Source organism: Cervus elaphus, chromosome 5 (assembly GCF_910594005.1).
Source record: "Cervus elaphus chromosome 5, mCerEla1.1, whole genome shotgun sequence".
NCBI classification, from domain to species: domain Eukaryota; kingdom Metazoa; phylum Chordata; class Mammalia; order Artiodactyla; family Cervidae; genus Cervus; species Cervus elaphus.
In genome coordinates, this window is record NC_057819.1 from 102,926,179 (window position 1) to 102,946,430 (window position 20,252).

General features: G+C 44.4%; 1 protein-coding gene across 1 annotated transcript in view; it reads left to right on the forward strand.

Moving 5' to 3' along the window:
- DNAH9 (dynein axonemal heavy chain 9) overlaps positions 1 to 20,252 on the forward strand; it is a 280,642-nt gene that overhangs the window by 162,698 nt on the left and 97,692 nt on the right. The window contains exons 44-48 of the mRNA XM_043903869.1: positions 4,316 to 4,478; positions 5,378 to 5,501; positions 18,387 to 18,529; positions 19,573 to 19,734; positions 19,879 to 20,112. Of these exons, the coding sequence (XP_043759804.1) occupies positions 4,316 to 4,478; positions 5,378 to 5,501; positions 18,387 to 18,529; positions 19,573 to 19,734; positions 19,879 to 20,112 (826 nt within the window). The remainder of the gene's footprint in view (positions 1 to 4,315; positions 4,479 to 5,377; positions 5,502 to 18,386; positions 18,530 to 19,572; positions 19,735 to 19,878; positions 20,113 to 20,252) is intronic.

Below are 20,252 nucleotides of genomic sequence, written 5' to 3' on the forward strand. Positions count from 1 at the left end.
TCTGCCACTGACCTTGGGGGGCAGGGTCGTGTTAAACTCTGGAGGAACGGGATTTGTTTACATGGTTGCCACTTGCAGTCCTGGTCCTGACCACAGTGACAGAATGGGAGGTCATCAAACAAGGCAGCAGAAGGGCTGAGGACCTCCATTCCCAACCCACCCTCCCCCAGTGAGATCGCAAGTTTTAAGTGCACACGTGTTTCAAAAACTAACTGTCCTTTTCAGCCTTGCTCCTGTCCAATGAATGGGCTTCCCAGGTGGCTCAGTGGTAAAGAATCACCTGCCAATGCAGGAGACACAGGTTCCATCCCTGGATCGGGACGATCCCCTGGGGAAGGAAATGCAACCCACTCCAGTATCCTTGCCTGGGAAATCCCATGGACAGAGGAGCCTGGTGGGCTACAGTCCGTGGGGTCACAAAGAGTCAGACATGACTTAGTGACTGAGCGCGCCCTGAGCACGCGGGCTATCAAGTGAACCGCGGAGAATGGTCTCCAAACCTCCCAGACAGTATGTACTCACACCTGAGCTGCACTGACCACCCCTCCTGCCTCCTACAATCTCTCCACCCTGCTCCCTGCTGCCCAGGGTCTCCAACAGCAAAATCCGCTTAGTCCTCCACTTCCCTGAACTCCTCACTGATGAATTCTTACTGAGACCTCACTGATCCCTGGGTTGAGGAAAGTGTTTTTTCCTTCCCCTTTCTATATGCCCCAGGGCCTGGGAAGAGGTGGGGACCCTCCTTCTCCCCTCATTCCATGCCGGTGACATTTCTCTGCACCGAACAATATAGTGAGAAGCACAGGTCACTAAGCTTCTGGGCATCACTGCACACAGCGCCCAGGATGAAGTCTCTACACACTTTTCCAGGAACCCACAGGCCCGGCCGAGAGTCAGGCCCGAATTCAGGTCCTCCTCCGGCCACTGACAGCTAGTAGTTGTCTGCAGAGGACACGGCTGTCCCAAGCCTCAGTTTGCTCCTCCGGAAAGGAAGGATTTTTGAAGGTCCTTCCTGCTTGTCGAGGGCTTTGTGCTGCCTAAGAGTTCCTGAGATTAGAGACTTTGTCTTTTTGCTGTTGTTTTCTTTCCCTAAAAGCACCTTTTCTCTCCTACCAACTTCCTTCACCATTCCAGCACACTCTTGTTCTGCTTTGTCTGAAAGCTTCGCACTAGATCGTTCCTCCTGCTTTTGGCATAATCTTTGTCTTTTTCTTTTTTCTTTTGCTCCGATGTATGTTTTTCTGCCTCCTCCTCTTCCTCTTAGGATCACTTCTTGTTTATTAACAAAAAAAAAGGAATTTCTTTCCTGCCCCTTCTTTTGTGCATCTTATTGGTTCTCTCTCTCTCTCTCTCTCTCTCTCTCTCTCTCGTGTGTGTGTGTGTGCGTGTGTGCGTGTGTGCATGTGTGTGTGTGTGTGTCCAGTCTTCAATAAGCCAGTTTCCTCCAGCTGTGCTGTGATACATCTTCAGCTTTTGTTTTTAATCTCCCAGAAGCTCAGTAATGGGCTTAACTCAGACTGCCTTGGTTTTCTAGCCCAGGCACCCTTTAGAATATTGATCTTCCTTTTAGATTTTGTGATTTAAATGCAGAGTCCTTTGCCCTCGTCAGAGGTTGTTAATGAATCCCCCAGCTGGCGTCTGATGCTGACAGTTGCAGACTTCACCATTCTTCTTTGAAAGCTTCAGCTCTAATGATGCATTTCCATTTAGCTATCGAATAGCATGGACCACGCTGAGCTGACTTCAGGCCTTCCAGAATAGAGCTGGGTGTTGGGCGGCCCACAGAACTTACTTGAGTTTCTCCTTCCCCTTGCCTGCCTCAGTTTATCCCTTGTTGCGGTTCAGTTGCTCAGTCGTGTCCAACTGTTTATGCCCCATGGACTGCAGCACGCCAGGCCTCCCTGTCCATCACTGTCACCCTGAGTTTGTTCAAATTCATGTCCATAGAGTCAGTGATGCCATCCAACCATGGCATCGTCCGTGGTTGTTGTCCCCTTCTTCTCCTGCCCTCAGTCTTTCCCAGCATCAAGGTCTTTTCCAATGCATCAGGAAATATTTTGCATCAGGTAGCCAAATATTGGAGCTTCAGCATCAGTCCTTCCAATGAATATTCAGCATAGATTTCCTTTAAGATTGACTGGTTTGATCTCCTTGCTGTCCAAGAGACTCTCAAGAGTCTTCTCCAGCATCACAGTTTGAAAGCATCAATTCTTCAAAGCTCAGTCTTCTTTAAGGTCCAACTCTCACATCCGTACATGACTTCTGGAAAAACCATAGCTTTGACTATCCAGACCTTCATTGACAAACTGATATCTCTGCTTTTGAATATGCTGTCTAGGTTTGTCACATCTTTTCTTCCAAGGAGCAAGCGTCTTTTAATTTCATGGCTGCAGTCACCATCTGCAGTGATTTTGGAACTTAAGAAAATGAAGTCTGTCACTGTTTCCATTTTTCACCATCTATTTACCGTGGGATCAGATGCCATGATCTTAGTTTTCTGAATGTTGAGTTTTAAGTCAACTTTTTCACTGTCCTCTTTCACCTTCATCAGTTTATCCCTGCCCCCCACCCCCCCACCTTTTATTGAATCTGAAGAGAGGGCCTGGACATTTTAGCACCATCATTTCCCTTTTTGTCACCATAGGCAACCGCTTTCTCATGTAGACACAAAGCAGATGATTCCTTGCAACTTCTTCACCCCCCAAATGTGATGCTTAGTATAAGGTCTGGGGTGTTCTGCTTCAATTTAGCAAAATTTTCTTGAATCCCTTCAATGCGCTAGCACTATAGAGAAAGCAAGCTGGGTAAACACACTCTTCAGATGTCTAGAAACTCGTTTAATGATGGATCAGAAGTATACATCTGTCTGATACAAGATAGAGTATCAAAACTGAGTAATTATAAATAGAAAAGTAAAATCATAAAACGAGCTAAGGTAGGTCAGTAAAAACCTCCTGAATATTTGTGGTATTGAGTGCTCAGTCATGTCCAACTCTTTGCAACCCCGTGGACTATAGCATTCGAGGCTCTTCTGTCCGTGTGTGTGTGTGTGTGTGTGTGTGTCCAGTCTTCAGTAAGCCAGATTCCTCCAGCTGTGCTGCGGTACATCTTCAGCTTTCGTTTTCTTGCCTGCAATTTTCCAGGCAAGAATACTGGAATGGATTGCCATTTCCTTCTCTGGGGGATCTTCCTGATCCAGGGATTGAATTCCAGTCTCTTTCCTCTTCTACATTGGCACACAGATTCTTTACCACTGGGGCACCTGGAAAGAATATTTAGGGGAATAAAATGTCACTAGATAAATTTAGTGACATACGACCCCTTCACCGTGGCTGCATCACTGTGCTATCCATCCCCAAATATACGGGCTTAACTTTCAAATTCAACTAATACAATCTGACATGTTCTTATGCTCCAATATAGTAGACTCAACCTTTGACTACTTCCACCTGAGAAGAAATTGGTGCCGCCATAATGGGGTGGGGGAGTGCGGTTTTTCAGCATTTATCAAAAGCCATGAAAACTGTCTCACTAGGAATTCATTCTGTGGACATAATTGGAGATTTAACCCCAGGCCCTTCCTGTTACCATCACACACCCCCTCCTGGTGGCCTTGGGCTCTTCCTCCACCACCTGTTCTTCACCTGAGGCTTTGGCTTAAAGCAGAGTAGGGAGACGTTAGTCCACTCGGGCCAGAGGCGAGGCCAAGCTTGGGGACCATTGTCAACTACAAATTGGTGCTTGCCCAGGGCATTTGCCCTCTGCCTCTGCGGAGACTGAACCCTGTGCTGCTATAGCTATGGACCTTCAGCACTCCCTGAAGGGAGTCCAGGTTAGAGAGTGAGGCACTCTGTGCTCCAGGAAACTGGTGGAACAGGTCTTTAGATAAATATTTTCAGAAACTGATTTCATAATCCCAATCCTTGCATCACCTCTTATCCAGAAAAGCACTAAATCCCTTCACGGTGACATCAGCTCCTCAAGACTAGCAGAAAACCTTTTGTAAAGTAAGCCCCGGATTGCTCTGAACTCCCTCTTCACCAAAATCTTATGTATCGACCTCTCCCCGCGGCCTCTTTGGAGCAGTCTCTCAGAGCTGCTGTCTCCCGAGCTGCAGTCCTCATTTTGCCCCAAATAAAACTTAACTTGCAACTCTCACCTTATGCATCATTTCTTAGTCAACACCTCTTAACTGAGTCTTTCCAAGCTCAGCCCAGGATGTGCCTGCAAGGGTTCCCGCTCCCCCCAGACCATTCCACCTGCTTCTGACAGAGGGGAATCTGATCGAAGCCCTGTGTCTCTGCTTCCCTCTCAGCTGCCACATTAATCGCATCCTGGAGTCCCCTCGGGGAAACGCTCTGCTGGTCGGCGTGGGGGGCAGTGGCAAGCAGAGCCTGACTCGGCTGGCGGCTTTCGTCAGCTCCATGGATGTATTCCAGATCACGTTGCGAAGAGGCTACCAAATCCTGGACTTCAAGGTAGGAGGGCCGGCGGCTGCGGGAGGAGACCCAGCCTCTCCCGGGCTGCCCAGACGCTCCCTGTCACCCTGCGTTAGCTCTTCGGCTCCCTCGCCCAGAACCTCCCCTTCATGGTCTGTCCGCCTTCTTCTTAGACTCTGGGCTGGTGCCTGGAGGGGCTCATTAGACCCTGCCTGAGAACCTGGCCTTCCCAAGCTCTGTATCTGGGAGACCTCAGCTGCTTTAGTGACATCTGTAGAGTCTCAGCTCTCACCCGAATAGGAAGCACATCTATTAATATGTCAAAGTCAACAATAACAAATTTCCTACCAAATGATTGTGTGTGCATATGTGTGAGTGTGTTTGTGTGTTCCCCTATATACATATATTTTTTGCAATGCAAGTCTTTTCCTGGAGCTAGCCATAAGGACACAAAACTCTGCTATCATAAGATATAGTCATCTACCCAAGCCTGGAGGCCCAAGTACGTGGTGAGTCTTCTGTCAGGACTAAGAGCTTTTGCTTTCCTCCTGGGGCAAGTCATTCACTCGTGTGACGAGTGACTTGTGTGATAAGTTAATACAGGTGAACAGGGGACCATCCTTGTCTTTGGAAAGCTGTTGTCTCTTTGCAAGGCAGGAGTCCTAGAAACTAATTCAGGAGCCACGGTGGTTGTGTGAATTAAAGATCATCACTATTTATTCTACTTTTCCATCTATGGGGTCAAGGCCTGGGAAGAGGCATCTTTTTCTGCCTGTGAATGCAAAGTCACACTCCTTCCTCCCTCCCGTTGCCGTCTTTCCTTATTTCCTGTGAGAGCAGACCAAAAAAAAAAAAAACGGTCCCGTTCCTAAAAAGTGGGTGGGGGTCTCTTTTCAAGGAGGCCCTCTTCTCAGGGGTCTCTGACGCGGTTTCTGCAGGCGGACCTGGCAGGCTTGTGCCTGAAAGCCGGGGTCAAGAACCTCAGCACCGTGTTTCTCATGACCGATGCCCAGGTGGCTGACGAGAAGTTCCTCGTATTCATCAACGACCTCTTAGCATCTGGTAAGAGACTCTTTGCACTTGAATATCTCTAATGGATTCCTGCTGGAGTCAGAGTCATTCCCAGCTTGGTACAAGGTCAGAAGAGCAAGGCCACAGAAATGAGGGAGAAAACCAATACAGGGGATAATTGGTTCATGAAGGTCCTTCTAGGACTGGTGCTGGGCCTGCTGTCTTCCACTGTCCTTACACTGGAAAACAGGCAGTAGTCTTGGGGCTTCCTTAGGTGGGACCGGATATGACAATAGGAAGAAGAGCAGGTTAAGGGCCGGCTGACCTGCTGAGGCCAGAGTGAAGGTGCTGTTCCCTTCTGCACCCAAGACAGAGGCACTGGAATGTGTGCAATATTTCAGGGAGGTTAGGTGTTAGCTGCAGAATACACAGAAAACGTGCACACACAAAACTTACACAGTAGGGCAAGGTCAGGTTGCCAGTTTAATTAATCAAGGACTCAGAACTTTATGCAAACAAAGTAGAAGCAGGAACAGACAGAGGATGGTTTTCTTAGATTACAGAGAACTTGACAAAGGCTGTCTCAATGTCCCTCTGACAATGTGAATGCAAAATAGGACTTCACTGGGAAGTTCAATTCTTGATACTTTGCTGTCCTTATTTCTTTAGGGATTCAGGACTTATGTCAGCCATTCAAGGGAAAAAAAAATTTATGTACACATGAATATGTATCTATAAACATATACTAACATATAAAAATATATATATATGCATACGCAAGATATATGTGTGTGTGTGTGTGTGTGTATTTAAGGACTTCCCTGGTAGTCTAGTAAGAATCTGCCTTACAAAGCAAGGGATATAGGTTCAATCTTTGATCAGGGAGCTAAGATTGCACATGCCTTGGAGCAAATGACAGCAACCAAGTCCCGATGCAGCCAAATAAACAAATATTAAATGTTAGGGGGAAAATTTTAAGGTATATGTATTTATATATGTATACCCAAGAAGATAAGACAATATAGTACAAAAATTATGCATTTTCAGAAATTTGTGGGGAGATGTATATATTTGTATTAATTCAAAAGAGAGTATTATTTCTTGACTCAATCCAAATTTCACGTCTACAAAGCCGCCTCTTCATCTGGGCTGATAAAATAGCCTATGCACAGGTATTCTGAACACAATTTCTGCCTCCAGATTTCTAGCGTTTCAGAAAGCCTGTTTCTCCCCACCTCCAGGCTCTCTGACTAAATCTTCCTTAGTTTATGAAGTCCAAGGGCCAAGATCACCCTTGATTCTCCAAAGTCTGTTCCATGTCCTATAAAAGATCTTTCAGGATGGCTCCTCCCATGCAGTCTTTAGGAACTTCACAGCTTCACAATCGTTGACTGCTTCAGATTTTGTTCCCTTGTACCCAGGGCCATTTCACTATCACTTCCGTGATAAGCCACTGTCCCTGGTTTGGACCGTGCACTAGCAGGCTCTGTGAGAAGACTTTGGTTTCTCTCTGATGAGGACCAGAGTCCCAGGTTCCTTACTGTGCTGGTTCCAACCATTACACCGACTCCACATTCTCATTTCTTTCCCAACCTGCCCAATTTAAGTTACCTTTCGGTCTGGGAATTTGCGTATTAACTCTTACACCTTTCTTCCTCCGATCCAGTAAATGGTTCTTTTCTCTTTTTTATAGTTTATTTATTTGTAGCTGTGCTGGGTCTTTGTTGCCACGCGGGTTTTTCTCTAGTTGCAGTGCACAGGCTTCTCATCGCGACGCTTCTCTTGTTGTGGAGCACAGACTCTAGGGCTCGTGGGCTGCGATAGTTGTGGCTCCCAGGCTCTAGAGCACAGGTTCAATAGTTATGGCGCATGGGCTTAGCTGCTCCCAGGCATGTGGGATCTTCCCAAACCAGGTATCGAACCTGTGTCTCCTACAGTGGCAGACAGATTCTTTACTACTGAGCTACCAGAGAAAGTGAGAGGGAAAGTCACTCAGTTGTGTCAGACTCTTTGCAACCCCATGGACTGTATAGTCCATGGAATTCTCCAGGCCAGAATACTGGAGTGGGTAGCCTTTCCCTTCTCCAGGGGATCCTTCCCAACCCAGGGATCCAACCCAGGTCTCCCTCACTGCAGGCGGATTCTTTACCAGCTGAGCCACAAGGGAAGCCCAAGAATACTGGAGTCAGTAGCCTATCCCTTCTCCAGCAGATCTTCTTGGCCCAGGAATTGAACCGGGGTCTCCTGCATTGCAGGCGGATTCTTTACCAACTGAGCTATGAGGGAAGCCCTTGAAGGCCTGTCCTTTTCTTAAATACTGTCTTTGTAACATCCCACCACCTTCTACAACAATATTTCGGCTCCAACACTGCCTCACCTTTTATTATTTCACCAAATAATGAGATACGGGTCTAACTGCCCTCCCACCCTGAAGCTGTGCCCTGAAGTCTAATTTCTAAAACAATCAAAAGGATTGAATTGTGCTTCTTAAGACTTATAGCTTTGGAGATGCCAGGCATGTCGCAGACTCACCCTGTATCTCATTTGGCTCCATTCCAGCCAGGTCACCTTCTCCTATAATAACGTCCGAGACAGGAGACGTTATACTTTTACTAATTGAAATTTTATTCCTCAATGAAATATTTTTAATTTTGTATTTGGAAGACAACTTGTTTCAAGTTCAAATGAATTTCTGAAACCCTGCCCAGTGAAAACTTACTGCAGTCAATCTGCTCCAAAGTCATGGAATTTCAAGCTCTTATTTCTTTTGTATGGCTTTTAGACAAAAGCAGGATTTGCATTAAAGATGTCTATATGGAGATACAATGAGAAGTAATACTTTTCTAATCTTCCTCCTGTTTTTCTTACTATTTTGACAGGGAGAATTGAGCACATCTGAGTTATAATTTTCCCTGTCGGATCATTTCTGACTAGAAATTAACTTACTGCCAATCCAGGCAGAGTTACAGAGGTTCCTCAGAGCCTTGTCATTCCCCCTTAGTTTTTTAATTTTATGGGATTGTGCAATCGCCTTATTCTTGGATATCATAGTGCATGTGTGTGCATGCTCAGTCATTAAGTCATGTCTGACTGTGACCCTATGGACTGTAGCCCACCAGGCTTCTCTGTCCATGGAATTTTTCCAGTAAGGATACTGAAGTGGGTTGCCATTTCCTAATCCAGGGAATCTTCCCAACCCAGGGATCAAACCTACATCTTCTGCATCTCTGCATTGGCAGGTGGGTTCTTTATCACTGAGCCACCAAGGAAGCCCAGATAACACAGTGTGTTTCTCAGTCGCTCAGTCATGTCCAACTGTTTGCAACCCCATGGACTGCAGCACACCAGGCTTCCCTATCCTTCACCATCTCCTGGAGCTTACTCAAACTCATGTCCATTGAATCATGATGCCATCCAACCATCTTGTCCTCTGCTGTCCCCCTTCTCCTCCTGCCTTCAATCTTTCCCAGCATCAGGGTCTTTTCTAATGAGTCAGCTCTTCACATCAGGTGGCCAAAGTATTGGAGCTTCAGCTTCACCATCAGTCCTTCAAATGAATATTCAGGATTGATTTCCTATAGGATTAACTGGTTTGATCTCCTTGCTGTATCTCAAGCAAGGGACTCTCAAGGACTTGAGACTCTAAAGAGGGAATCTCAAGAGTCTTTTCCAACACCACAGTTCAAAAGCATCAATTCTTTAGCACTCAGCCTTCTTTAAGGTCTAACTCTCACATCCATACATGACTACTGGAAAAACCATAGCTTTGACTATATAGATCTTCATTGGCAAAGTAATGTCTCTGCTTTTTAATATGCTGTCTAGGTTTGTCATAGCTTTTCTTCCAAAAGATAACAAGTAGAGACAAGGAAACTATTAGAAAACTATGCATTGGGCTATCTTGTCATCAGCTCATCTCTCTCTAGTTATCTGCAAATCTTGTTAGATTGAGGATAAGGTACAGTGAGTGAATTCCACTGATTCAGCACTCCACTGATTCATCTTCCTCAGTGACCTAAAGATCTCATGTCACGGGCTATCTGCTTTCCTCCCACACTTCTTTAGCTCAGTCTTTCATCCCTTGGATTCCTGACACCATTTCCAAGATCAAAGTGTATTTTTAATTCAGCACTTGATTGGTAAATCCCACTTCTGACACTAGCCAAACATTTCAGAACCCATCATTATGCCACTTGCATCTCAGATTGGTTGCAGACTGGCAGTTAGAAATCCTACAGTCAAAGTTAAAATTTAAATCAAGTTTCTGATTCAATTAGCAAAAGCCATATAAGAAGCAGGGCGGCTACCCAAATCAGCGAACAAAGCCTTCTAGTCTCTTCCTTTGGCTGCCAGAGTCCTTAAAGGGGCTCTTGAAGCTGCTGGTGAAATGATGCATGAAATATTGGCCCTTGCTGAATCTGAAAAGTTCAATTCCTGCTATGTCCTTGTCCCTTGTAATAATTCCTGAGTGATGTACCTTGACCATCAAATCCAGATATTTTAAAAGTCTACAAAATTTGTTCTGTCTTGGTCCTTGAACCAAACTCAGCATCAGCAAGGCCCCATCTTAGTCTAAGTGGAGAAAATAGAATCTTTCCCTGGCTTTTTGGGAGCGTGCACCTGCCTCCAGGTCTCCAGCATTCCAGAAAGCCCATCCTGCTGCAGCCCAGCCAAGAGACCTGATCTGCACCAGGTGTGGTATCTTTTCCTCTCCTTACTTTCCTAGATTGCGTACTTCATTTCACTTCAGGATCTTATTTTGGAATTTCCCTTTTGCTTTCCAAAAGGTTTAATTGTTCACTCAAAAATTAATGCTTCCCTTCCATGGCCCAGATTAAGTCACTTTGCATCGACTCACATCTTCAAAAATCATTTATTAAGCTTCCATGTTCCAGTCAGTAGCCTCTATGTGGTCTATTGAAATAGTTTATGAACAACTGAGTCCCCTCTCTTGTAAAGCCATGTGCTTCTCCATATCTGAAACAGATTGTCCTTTGTACATTTGGGCCAAATCTCCTCTTGGAATATATTGAGTTGGCCAAAAAGTTTTTTGGGTTTTTCTGTAACATCGTGTGCAAAACCTGGATGAACTTTTGGCCAACCAGTTAAAACATAAAGCGATTCCCCTGGTCTTCCAGGTGCTCTAGGATTAGATGCTGGGTTGATGCATTAGTGATCTTAACACATCCCATGAGAACGTGGAGTCTGGAGGTTTTTGTAACAGTATTGGCATTGAGTTCTTCTCCCATGAGCAGTTGGAACTGGATTTCCTGATGGACCATCTATGTTTTAAACAAATCATATTCTGACCCAATTTCCCTGGAAAGAACAAAGACAAAGTATAGGGCAAAAGAGAAGCTGTCAAACATGCACCAGATCTCCTAAACATCCTTTCTGGTCTCGGTGGATCTATTTATAAGATGCATCCAACCCATAAGCCATGGAAATCTAAGCCAGCACCGGGCTGGCTCCAGCTGCCAAACAAAAATGCCCAAAGGATAATGCAAAAAGATGCTTGAGTAACCAACCTGTCTTTGATTCACATGATACTAAATCCTCATACACATTGAGACTGTGTCTCTGCATTCTCCTACATTACTAACCTCTCCCTCACCACCTGTACCCAGCAGGTAAGCAGTTGCCACCAATTTCAACCCCTGTTTCTGAATCCATCCTTCCCTGTCATGGCTACCACTGGTTTTTTCATCTCTTGCTTCAACAAATGCAAACACATCTTTTTCTTTTTAATTTACCTTATTGAAGTATAGTTGGGCTTCCCTGGTGGCTCTGTGGTAAAGAATCTGTCTGCCAATGCAGGGGATCCTCCCTGGGTTGGGAAGATGCCCTGGAGGGAGAAAGGGGCTACCCACTCCAGTATTCTTGCCTGGGAAACCCCATGGACAGAGGAGCCTGGCCGGCTACAGTCCACGGGGTCTCAAAAAAGTCAGACACGAGTTAGTGACTAAACAACAAGGAACAACAACAGAATAGTTCATTTACAATGTTGTGTTAATTACCACTGTACAGCGGTGGTTAGTGATCTAGAAATATATACATTTTTTCATATATATATTATATTCTTTTCCGTTATCGTTAATCACAGGATACTGAATATAGTTCCCTGTGCTACACAGTGAGTGTGTGTGTGTGCGTGTTCAGTCGTGTCTGACTCTTTGCAACCCCGTGAACTGTAGCCCGCTAGGTTCCTCTATCCCTGGGTTTTTCCTGCTAGAATACTGGAGTGGGCTGCCATTTTCTCTTCCAGGGGACCTTCCTGACCCAGGGGTTGAACCAGTGTCTCCTGCACCTCCTGCAGTGGCAGGCAGTTTCTTCACCACTGAGGCCCCTGGGAATCCACTGTGCTATACAGTAGGACCTTATTCATCCATCCTATATATAAAAGCTTACACTGCAGACACTTCTTAACTCACCTCCCTACCTTCCAGGGAGCTCCACTACAATCCATTCTCCTCACTGCTTCCAAAAAGCTCTGTTTAAACCATGATTCCTTCATTAGTTCCTAAGTGAGTGCGGGATAAGCTGTTTTGTACAGAAACACAAAACAAAACAAATCTGCCTTTGACCTGCTTCCTTCCTGCCTTGCTGGCTTACCTGCCCATTATAATCTAGCAGTTCCTACCTCCTTGAAATAACATACTCGACTGTACCCTGACATCCTTACTGACTCAAACTGTTCCCTTTGAACCTCATGCCCTTCTCCTTCTTTGTCTAGATTAACTTCTACCTGTAGTACAAGATTTATCTTGGGTGTTATAATATCTCTCTGGGAAATCTTCCCTCATCCACTATCACCTCAAGAAGAGGAAACATCCTTGTGTGTTTCCCTCACACTCAGGGGTTGCACACATCACCATTGTACTGCAACGACATTGCAAACTGATGAAAGGCAGAGACTGTGGTATCTGTTTTTGGTGCATTTTTTGTTATGAAATAATCCAGAGATACAAAATATAAGGATTAAATGCTTACCACCCAACTTAGGTAGTAAAACATGGCTGGTGTAATTATAACCCTCTGTAAAGACTGTTATTGTCATCACTTATATTGTCAGTTCTGAATAGAACTCCTGGCCCATAATTAGCATTCAAGGGGTATTTGTTGAACTAAGGTGTATAATGTCGTAAAAATGATGTGCCATGTTATGTATTACTTTTTATTTTTTGGCTCTGCTAAATCTTAGTTGTCCTGTGGCATGTAGGATCTTAGTTCCCCATCCAACATGTCTTCTGCATCGGAAGCCCAGATTCTTAGCCACTGGACCACCAGGGAAGTCCCTAGGTATTATTTTTGGATATGAGCTTTGAGAAAATTTCCAGCCACGTAGACAGAGGGGCAAGGGTCCTGAGACAGTCACCACACCCCCTGTTTTTCCTCCCTTGAAACCAAGGAAATGTCTTTGAAAAATATTATTCCTGAGTGGGGTCAAAGACCTTAAGCCAGTGCAAAGCTGACTGGTTCACGGAGAGTAACCCTCAGCTTTGCCCTTTTTTATCACCAAGCTCCAGACAAGATCCATGTTAAACTATCCGGATCTCCTCCCCCCAAAGCAGCTGTGGGCTCTGAGAGCCCCAGACCACACAAAAATGATGATGAGTCAGACTTGCAAAATATCAGGACATGTTAATGACCGCATGGAGCCTTTCTGCACTTGGCGGCAGAAGTAAGGTTTCCCAACTTTAGGTCTCAGGACGAAGATTTTCAAACATTTAAATAGTCTCTGAGTCTGTTCACATCACAAAGTCCCCTCTGGCAGTTCAGTCTCCTGCTTTCAGCATGACTACCTGCATCGCGCCATGAGTGACAGGAATGTTGTCAGGAGAAATTGGAGGAACAACCTGAAAATGCAAACTTTGCTCCCAATTCAGAGGTGCTCGATTCCATCTGGTGCTCTTCTTAAGGGATTTTGTGACAATGGGATCATGTGACAATGGCCTGAGTGTTTTCAATATCCTGGCACTTTAAGGTATCACAGAATACAAATGAACTTAATCTCCGAAACAAAAACAGACTCACAGACATAGAGAGCAGACTGGCTGTCAAGGGGGGAGGCAAGGGGAGGGATGGACTGGGAATTTGGAATTAGCAGATGGAAACTATTGTATACAGAATCGATAAACAACGAGGTCCTACTGTACAGGGCAGAGAACCACATTCAATATCCTGAAATAAGCCATAATTTGAGAGAATATGAAAAAGAAAGTATATATATGTATAACTGAACACTTTGCTATACAACAGAAACTACGGCAATGTTGTGAATCAGCTATACTTCAATAAAATAAATTTTTTTTAAAAAGGTATCACATAAACCTGGGTGAGCCTTACAGAGACACGCTTTCTATAAAGGGTCAGAAAGTTAACATTTTCAGCTTTGCAGACCATACGGCCTCTGTCACAAATACTCGGCTCTGTCACAGTAGTGGGAAAAATAGCCATAGACAATATATAAACGAAGGAGTATGGCTGTGACCAATAAAACTTTATTTATGGACAATAAAATTCACACATCATGTAATTTTCATATCATTAAACATTATTATTTTAATTTTACCAACCATTAAAAATTGTAAAAACCATGCCCAGCTTGCGGGCAGAGACAAAGGGTCAGATTTAGCCAATAAGTCATAGCTTGCCTCCTCAACACCCGACGTGAAGGGTTTTGCTAATGGCTCCGTGGCTAAGAAGCCACCTTGCAATGCAGGGGCACAGGTTTGATCCCTGCTCGGGGAAGATCCCATGTGCTGAGGGGCAGCTAAGCCCTTGCACCCCAGCTACTGAAGCCCGTGCACCTAGAGCCCCGTGCTCCCCAGCAAGAGAAGCCACTGCAGTGAGAAGCCCGGGCACGGAAACTGGAGAGGAGCCCCTGCTCCCTGCACCTACAGAAAGCCCGTGCGCTGCAGTGAAGACCCAGCCTAGCCAAAAATAAATAAAAAAAAACTTTTTAAAATGCCCAGCACGCTATCCATAAAACACCAAAGGACATAAATTCTACCTTTTTTATATAATAGAAAGATGAAGAATGCAGACCACAGGGAATCCAAGTTCTCACTGGAGGACTATAACACATTTACAGATAAGAAAATGCAGACTCTCAGAGGGACAGAGGAGAAAGAAATTCAGACCACTGCAGGCAGTCACCCCAGAAGTGGGAGTACGCCCACATGGATTCCACTGGAGTATTTTCAAACTTTCCTGAGCTCCGTAACTCCTGTGTGCGTGCTCAGTCCCTGCAGTTGTATCCAGTCCTTTGCAACCCCATGGGCTGTAGCCCACCCGGCTCCTCCGTCCAGGGGATTCTCCAGGCAAGAATACTGGAATGGGTTGCCATGTCCTCCTCCAGGGGATCTTCCTGGCCCAGGGATCGAACCTGAGTCTCTTAATGTCTCCTGCATTGGCAGGTGGGCTCTTTACTACTAGCACAACTTGGGAAGTCCCCTTAGCTCCAACAGATGCTAAGTGTCATTTCATTTCTCTAGCAGTTTTCTCTCACCCCATATTTTTATCAAATCAGGCTGAAATGGATTATTCCACTAATAAGACCTCGATTTTGACAAGTTATAGCACTGGGTATTTTATATGCATGAAATATCTTAATGAATGGAAATTAAATCAAATTTGTCCAATTAAGGGAAGAAAGTAAATGATCATTTTCATGATAATTCTTTTTTTTTTTTTTCATTTTTCCCATTTAAATAATTAAGCTTAATTAGTATAAACTACTACCCAACTCCTGGCTGGATTAGTGTTGTCAGACTCTAAAGACCAGAAATTTGTTAAAAAGTTGGCATGAGTTCCTTCCAGATACATTAGTTCAAGGAAGTACAGCTGCATCAGTGGTAAATATTCATAATTTCCATCACTTAGAGAGGCTTCCCTGGTGACTCTTTGGTAAAGAATCCCCTTGTCCCCCTGCCAATGCAGGAGACACTTAAAAGACACAGGTTCGATCCCTGGTCTGGGAAGATCCCCTGGAGAAGGAAATGGAAATCCCACTCCAGTATTCTTGCCTGGGAAATCCCATGGACTAAGGAGCCTTGTGGGCTACAGTCCATGGGGTTGCAGAGTCTGAAGGGACTTAGCAATTAAACAACAGCAACAATGGGGAACTAGGATCCTACATGCCCTGAGGCGAGACTGAGAAAATTAAAAAAAAAAAAAAAAATTGTCAGTTGCCTTCCAGTGTAGTTGTATAAATTTACTTTCCACACAGATACCTGTTTGTTCCCAACCTCACGAAAAGTTGGTTCTTCTGACACACCAGTTTTGGCCAGGGAGTCTGAAATGGAATCTTTCACTTCTCACTTGTGACATTGGATGTCTTTTCAAGTGTCTATTGGCCATGCATCTTGTTCCTTCCTTGCCTTTTTATGTATTGTGCTCTTTGGGTCTTTCTTTTTCTCATGGATTTGTGGGAGTCCTCTGTATTTTCTGGATGCCTTTGTTCATTATGTAGTTGGTAAATATCTTTTCAAAGTCTGCTTCTGACTTTTGTCATGCTGATTTAGTTTTAAATGTTGCAAGACAGTCTTTTTATGTTTCATGCTTTATGTACTGTTTCAGAAATCGAATCCTAGCCAACACCATAAAAATAATCTTTTGTGTTTCATCTTTAAAATACTACTGTTTCATATTCATGTCTTTAATCCACCCAGCCTGTATTTTTGCACAGTATTATAATTTTATTTTTTGTTATTAGTATTGAGTTATGCTAACATGCTTATTGATCTGCTCATCCCTTTTCAGCACACTGGTTTTGAATATGAATTTCCTGTTTACGTCTGGGTTCATTTCTAAGTGTTTCACTTACAGTTCTATTTATTTATCCAAGAACCAATTTCACGTTTTTAACTAACATTACTTTGCTGCTGCTTCAGTCGTGTCTGACTCTACGACCCCATGGACTGCAGCCTGCCAGGCTTCTCTGTCCATGGGATTCTCTAGGGAGTAGTACTAGAGTGGGTTGCCATGCCCTCCTCCAGGGGATCTTCCCAACCCAGGGGTCAAACCTGGGTCTCCTGCGTTGCAGGCAGTCTTTACTGCTGAGTCACCAGGGAAGCCCTAACATAGCTTTGTAAGGAAACAACTTCTGATAGAACAAATAAATCCCTCCATCCTGTTTTTCACAATTATCTTTGCCACTCTTTACCCTTTGCTCTTCCATATAAATTTTAGAATATGATTGTCAAGATTGTAAAAGAAACCCATTTGTTTATTTTGGAATTGCATCTTTATGATATTGGTAATACTGAGTCATCCACTCATGAACACAACATTTGTTTTGGGGTTTTATTAATGCCCTTTAGTAGTATGTTACAGTTTTCACATCAAGATTTTACATATCTTATTTACTTATTATTGCCTGTCTTATGATTGTTGTTGGTATTCTAAAGTAACTTTTAAAATAACTTTTTTATTTGCTAAAGCACAGAAGTGCCGTTTTATTTCCAATGTTGATTTTGTATCCAGCAAGCTTTTGTTTAACACACTAATGAGTTCTGTTATGTGTATATTCTCTACGATTTTCTATATGGAAACTTAGATTTTGATGATAATAGCTTTATTGTTTCCTTAATTATCTGTATACAGTTTATTTGTTTTCCTTGACTTTTAGCCTTTGATGTTCAGTTGCTCAGTCATGTCTTACTCTTTGTGATCCCAGGGACTGCAGCATGTCAGGTTTCCTGTCCTTCACCATGTCAAACTCATGTCCCTTGAATCCTTGATGCCATCCAACCATCTCATCCTCTATCGCCCCATTCTCCTCTTGCCCTCAATCTTTCCCAGCATCAGGGTCTTTTCTAATGAGTCGGCTCTTCGCATCAGGTAGCCAAAGTATCGGAGTTTCAGCTTCAGCATCAGTCCTTCCAATGAATATTCAGGATTGATTTCCTTTAGGATGGACTGGCTGGATCTCCTTACAGTCCAAGGGACTCTCAAGAGTCTTCTCCAACACCAGTTCAAAAGCATCAATTCTTCAGCATTCAGCCTTCTTTACCGTCCAACTCTCACATTCAGAGATGACTACTGGAAAAACCATAGCTTTGACTATACAGACCTTTGTGGGCAAAGTAAGGTCTCTGTTTTTTAATATGCTGTCTAGGTTTGTCATAGCTTTTCTTCCAAGGCACAAGCGTCTTTTAATTTCATGGCTGCAGCCCCCATCTGCAGTGATTTTGGAGTCCAAGAAGACAAAACCTAGGACCTCTGTATGATGTTGATTAGAAAACATGAATAGCAGTCATGCTTGTCTTGTTTTCTCTTTTTTTAAACTTCTACTTTATAGGACTATAGTGAGAATTTATTTGTTTATTTCCGGCACTGAATGGCATGTGGAATCTTAGTTCTCTGACCAGGGATCAAGCCTGGGCCCCCTGTTTTGCAGTTACAGAGTCTTAATCACTGGACTACCAAGGAAGTCCTCCTTGTCTTGTTCTTGATTCAAAAGAGAATATTTTAGCATTTCACTAGTAGACAGATGTGATGTTTGCTTTGGTTCTGCTATAGATACCTATGATCTGGTTAAAAGAAATCTCATTTATCTATAGTTTACTAACAAACTAAGTTTTCAGAAATTTTGTGCAACTTTTTTGATGATCATATTATTTTACTTCTTTAATCCATTAATGCAGTAAATTATTCTCACAGATTTTTCTAATATTTAACCATCCTTGCATTTCAAAGATAAACATTTCTAATTGATTGAAATTCTAATTGAAACAATTCTAATTGCATTTCTAATTGGTCATCTTACATTTATCTTTATATATTAAGTTCAGATTCTTTAAAAAAAATTTGTCCATTATATACTGCCTCGCTAATAACACTAGTTTATCTAATTTTCAGAACTTAACCAACCTGGTAAAAATAATAATAATAATAATAATAATTAGGCATATGTGCTCCAACTCTTCCTAGGAGAGATCCCAGATCTCTACTCTGACGATGAGGTCGAAAACATCATAAGCAATGTGAGAAATGAGGTCAAGAGCCAAGGTCTGGTTGACAACAGAGAAAATTGCTGGAAGTTTTTCATAGAGCGAGTCCGACGGCAGCTGAAGGTGCGAGGGTGGCTGCTCGGGGTGCACAGGAAAAGAGGTGACTCCCAGGAGCCTCTGAGGACATGTTGGACACAGCAGTCCTTATTGGCCCCCTTGGGAGCTCAGGGTGGGTTGGGGGCACAGTTCCCTTCTGATCCCGATCACCTATGTGAGGATGCTCTTCTCACCTGCTGCTTCAAGGGCAGTAGCCTGCCTCCTGCAGTCCCAGCATTCCTTTTTTCTAAAGAATTTTAAATTGGAGTGTAATTACTTTACAATGTTTTGTTAGTTCCTGCTGTACAATGAAGTGAATCAATTGTATGTTTACATATACCTCCTCCCTCTTGAACTTCCCTCCCACTCCACCCCCCATCCCAGCCCTCTCGGACATCACAGAGCAGAGAGCTGAGCTCCCTGTGCTAGACAGCAGCTTCCCACTAGCTGTCCACTTTATGTGTGGCAGTGGATATATGTCAGCGCTCCTCTGCCATTCTGTGCCCTCCTCTCCTTCCCCTGCCGGGTCCCCGTGTCCGTTCTCTATGTCTGCATCTCTCTTCCTGCCCAGCAAACAGGCCCATCAGTGCCATTGTTTTAGATTCCACATATACACTTTAATACACAATATTTGTTTTTCTCTTTCTGACTTACTTCACTCTGTATGACAGACTCTAGTAGGTCCATCCACATCACTACAAATGACTCAGTTTCCTTTTTTATGGCTGAACAACATCCCATTGTATGTGTGTACCACATCTTCTTTATCCATTCATCTGTTGATGGGTGTCTAGGTTGCTTCCATGTCCTGGCTATTATAAATATTGCTTCAGTGAATATTGGAGTGCATGTGTGTTTTTCAGTTACGGTTTGCTCAGCTTATGTGCCCAGGAATGAGGATTGCTGAGTCCCAACGTTCCTAATCCCTTGGCTAGAAAGGCTGGCTAAGAGTTTACAGATATTGTCTCTGTTGATACGTCTCCCAATGTCTTGGGAAATAAAGACTCCAAGGCTGTATGAATCTCTCTCTAAGTACCTTCTGGGTTCTCCCCACCTTTCTGCCTTCTCAGGTGACTCTCTGCTTCTCCCCGGTGGGGACCAAGCTGAGGGTCCGCAGCAGGAAGTTCCCCGCCATCGTGAACTGCACGGCCATTGACTGGTTCCACGAGTGGCCGAAGCAGGCCCTGGAGTCCGTCAGCCTCCGCTTCCTGCAGAACACGGAAGGCGTTGAGGTGAGAGGGCAGAGGAGACAGCCCTGATGCTCCTCTCCACCTCAGGGGGCGAGGAGTCCCCCGTCCGGCCTGTGAGCCACGTGGGCAGTCACCCGCCATCGGCATGGCCAGACGACCTCTTTATTTCCCACCGTTTGATTCTAGACCACAGTCAAGCCATCAATTAGCGAGTTCATGGCTTTCGTCCACACAAGTGTCAACCGCACCTCCCAGTCCTATCTGAGCAACGAGCAGCGCTACAACTACACAACGCCCAAGTCGTTCCTGGAGTTCATCAGACTCTACCAGAGCCTGCTGCGCAGGAATGGGAGGGAGCTCCGGTCCAAGATGGAGCGGCTGGAGAACGGGTTGCTGAAGCTCCACAGCACCTCTGCCCAGGTAAGCAGCGTCCTTCCAGTCCTCCTGTCCACGGCGGGCTCGGAGGGAGGGAAGGGCAGCCCCTTCCCAGAGGGTGGAGACCACAGTCACACGCTAAAGACGAAGCCCCAGAACAGTGCCTGTGGAGCCCGAAAAGCTTT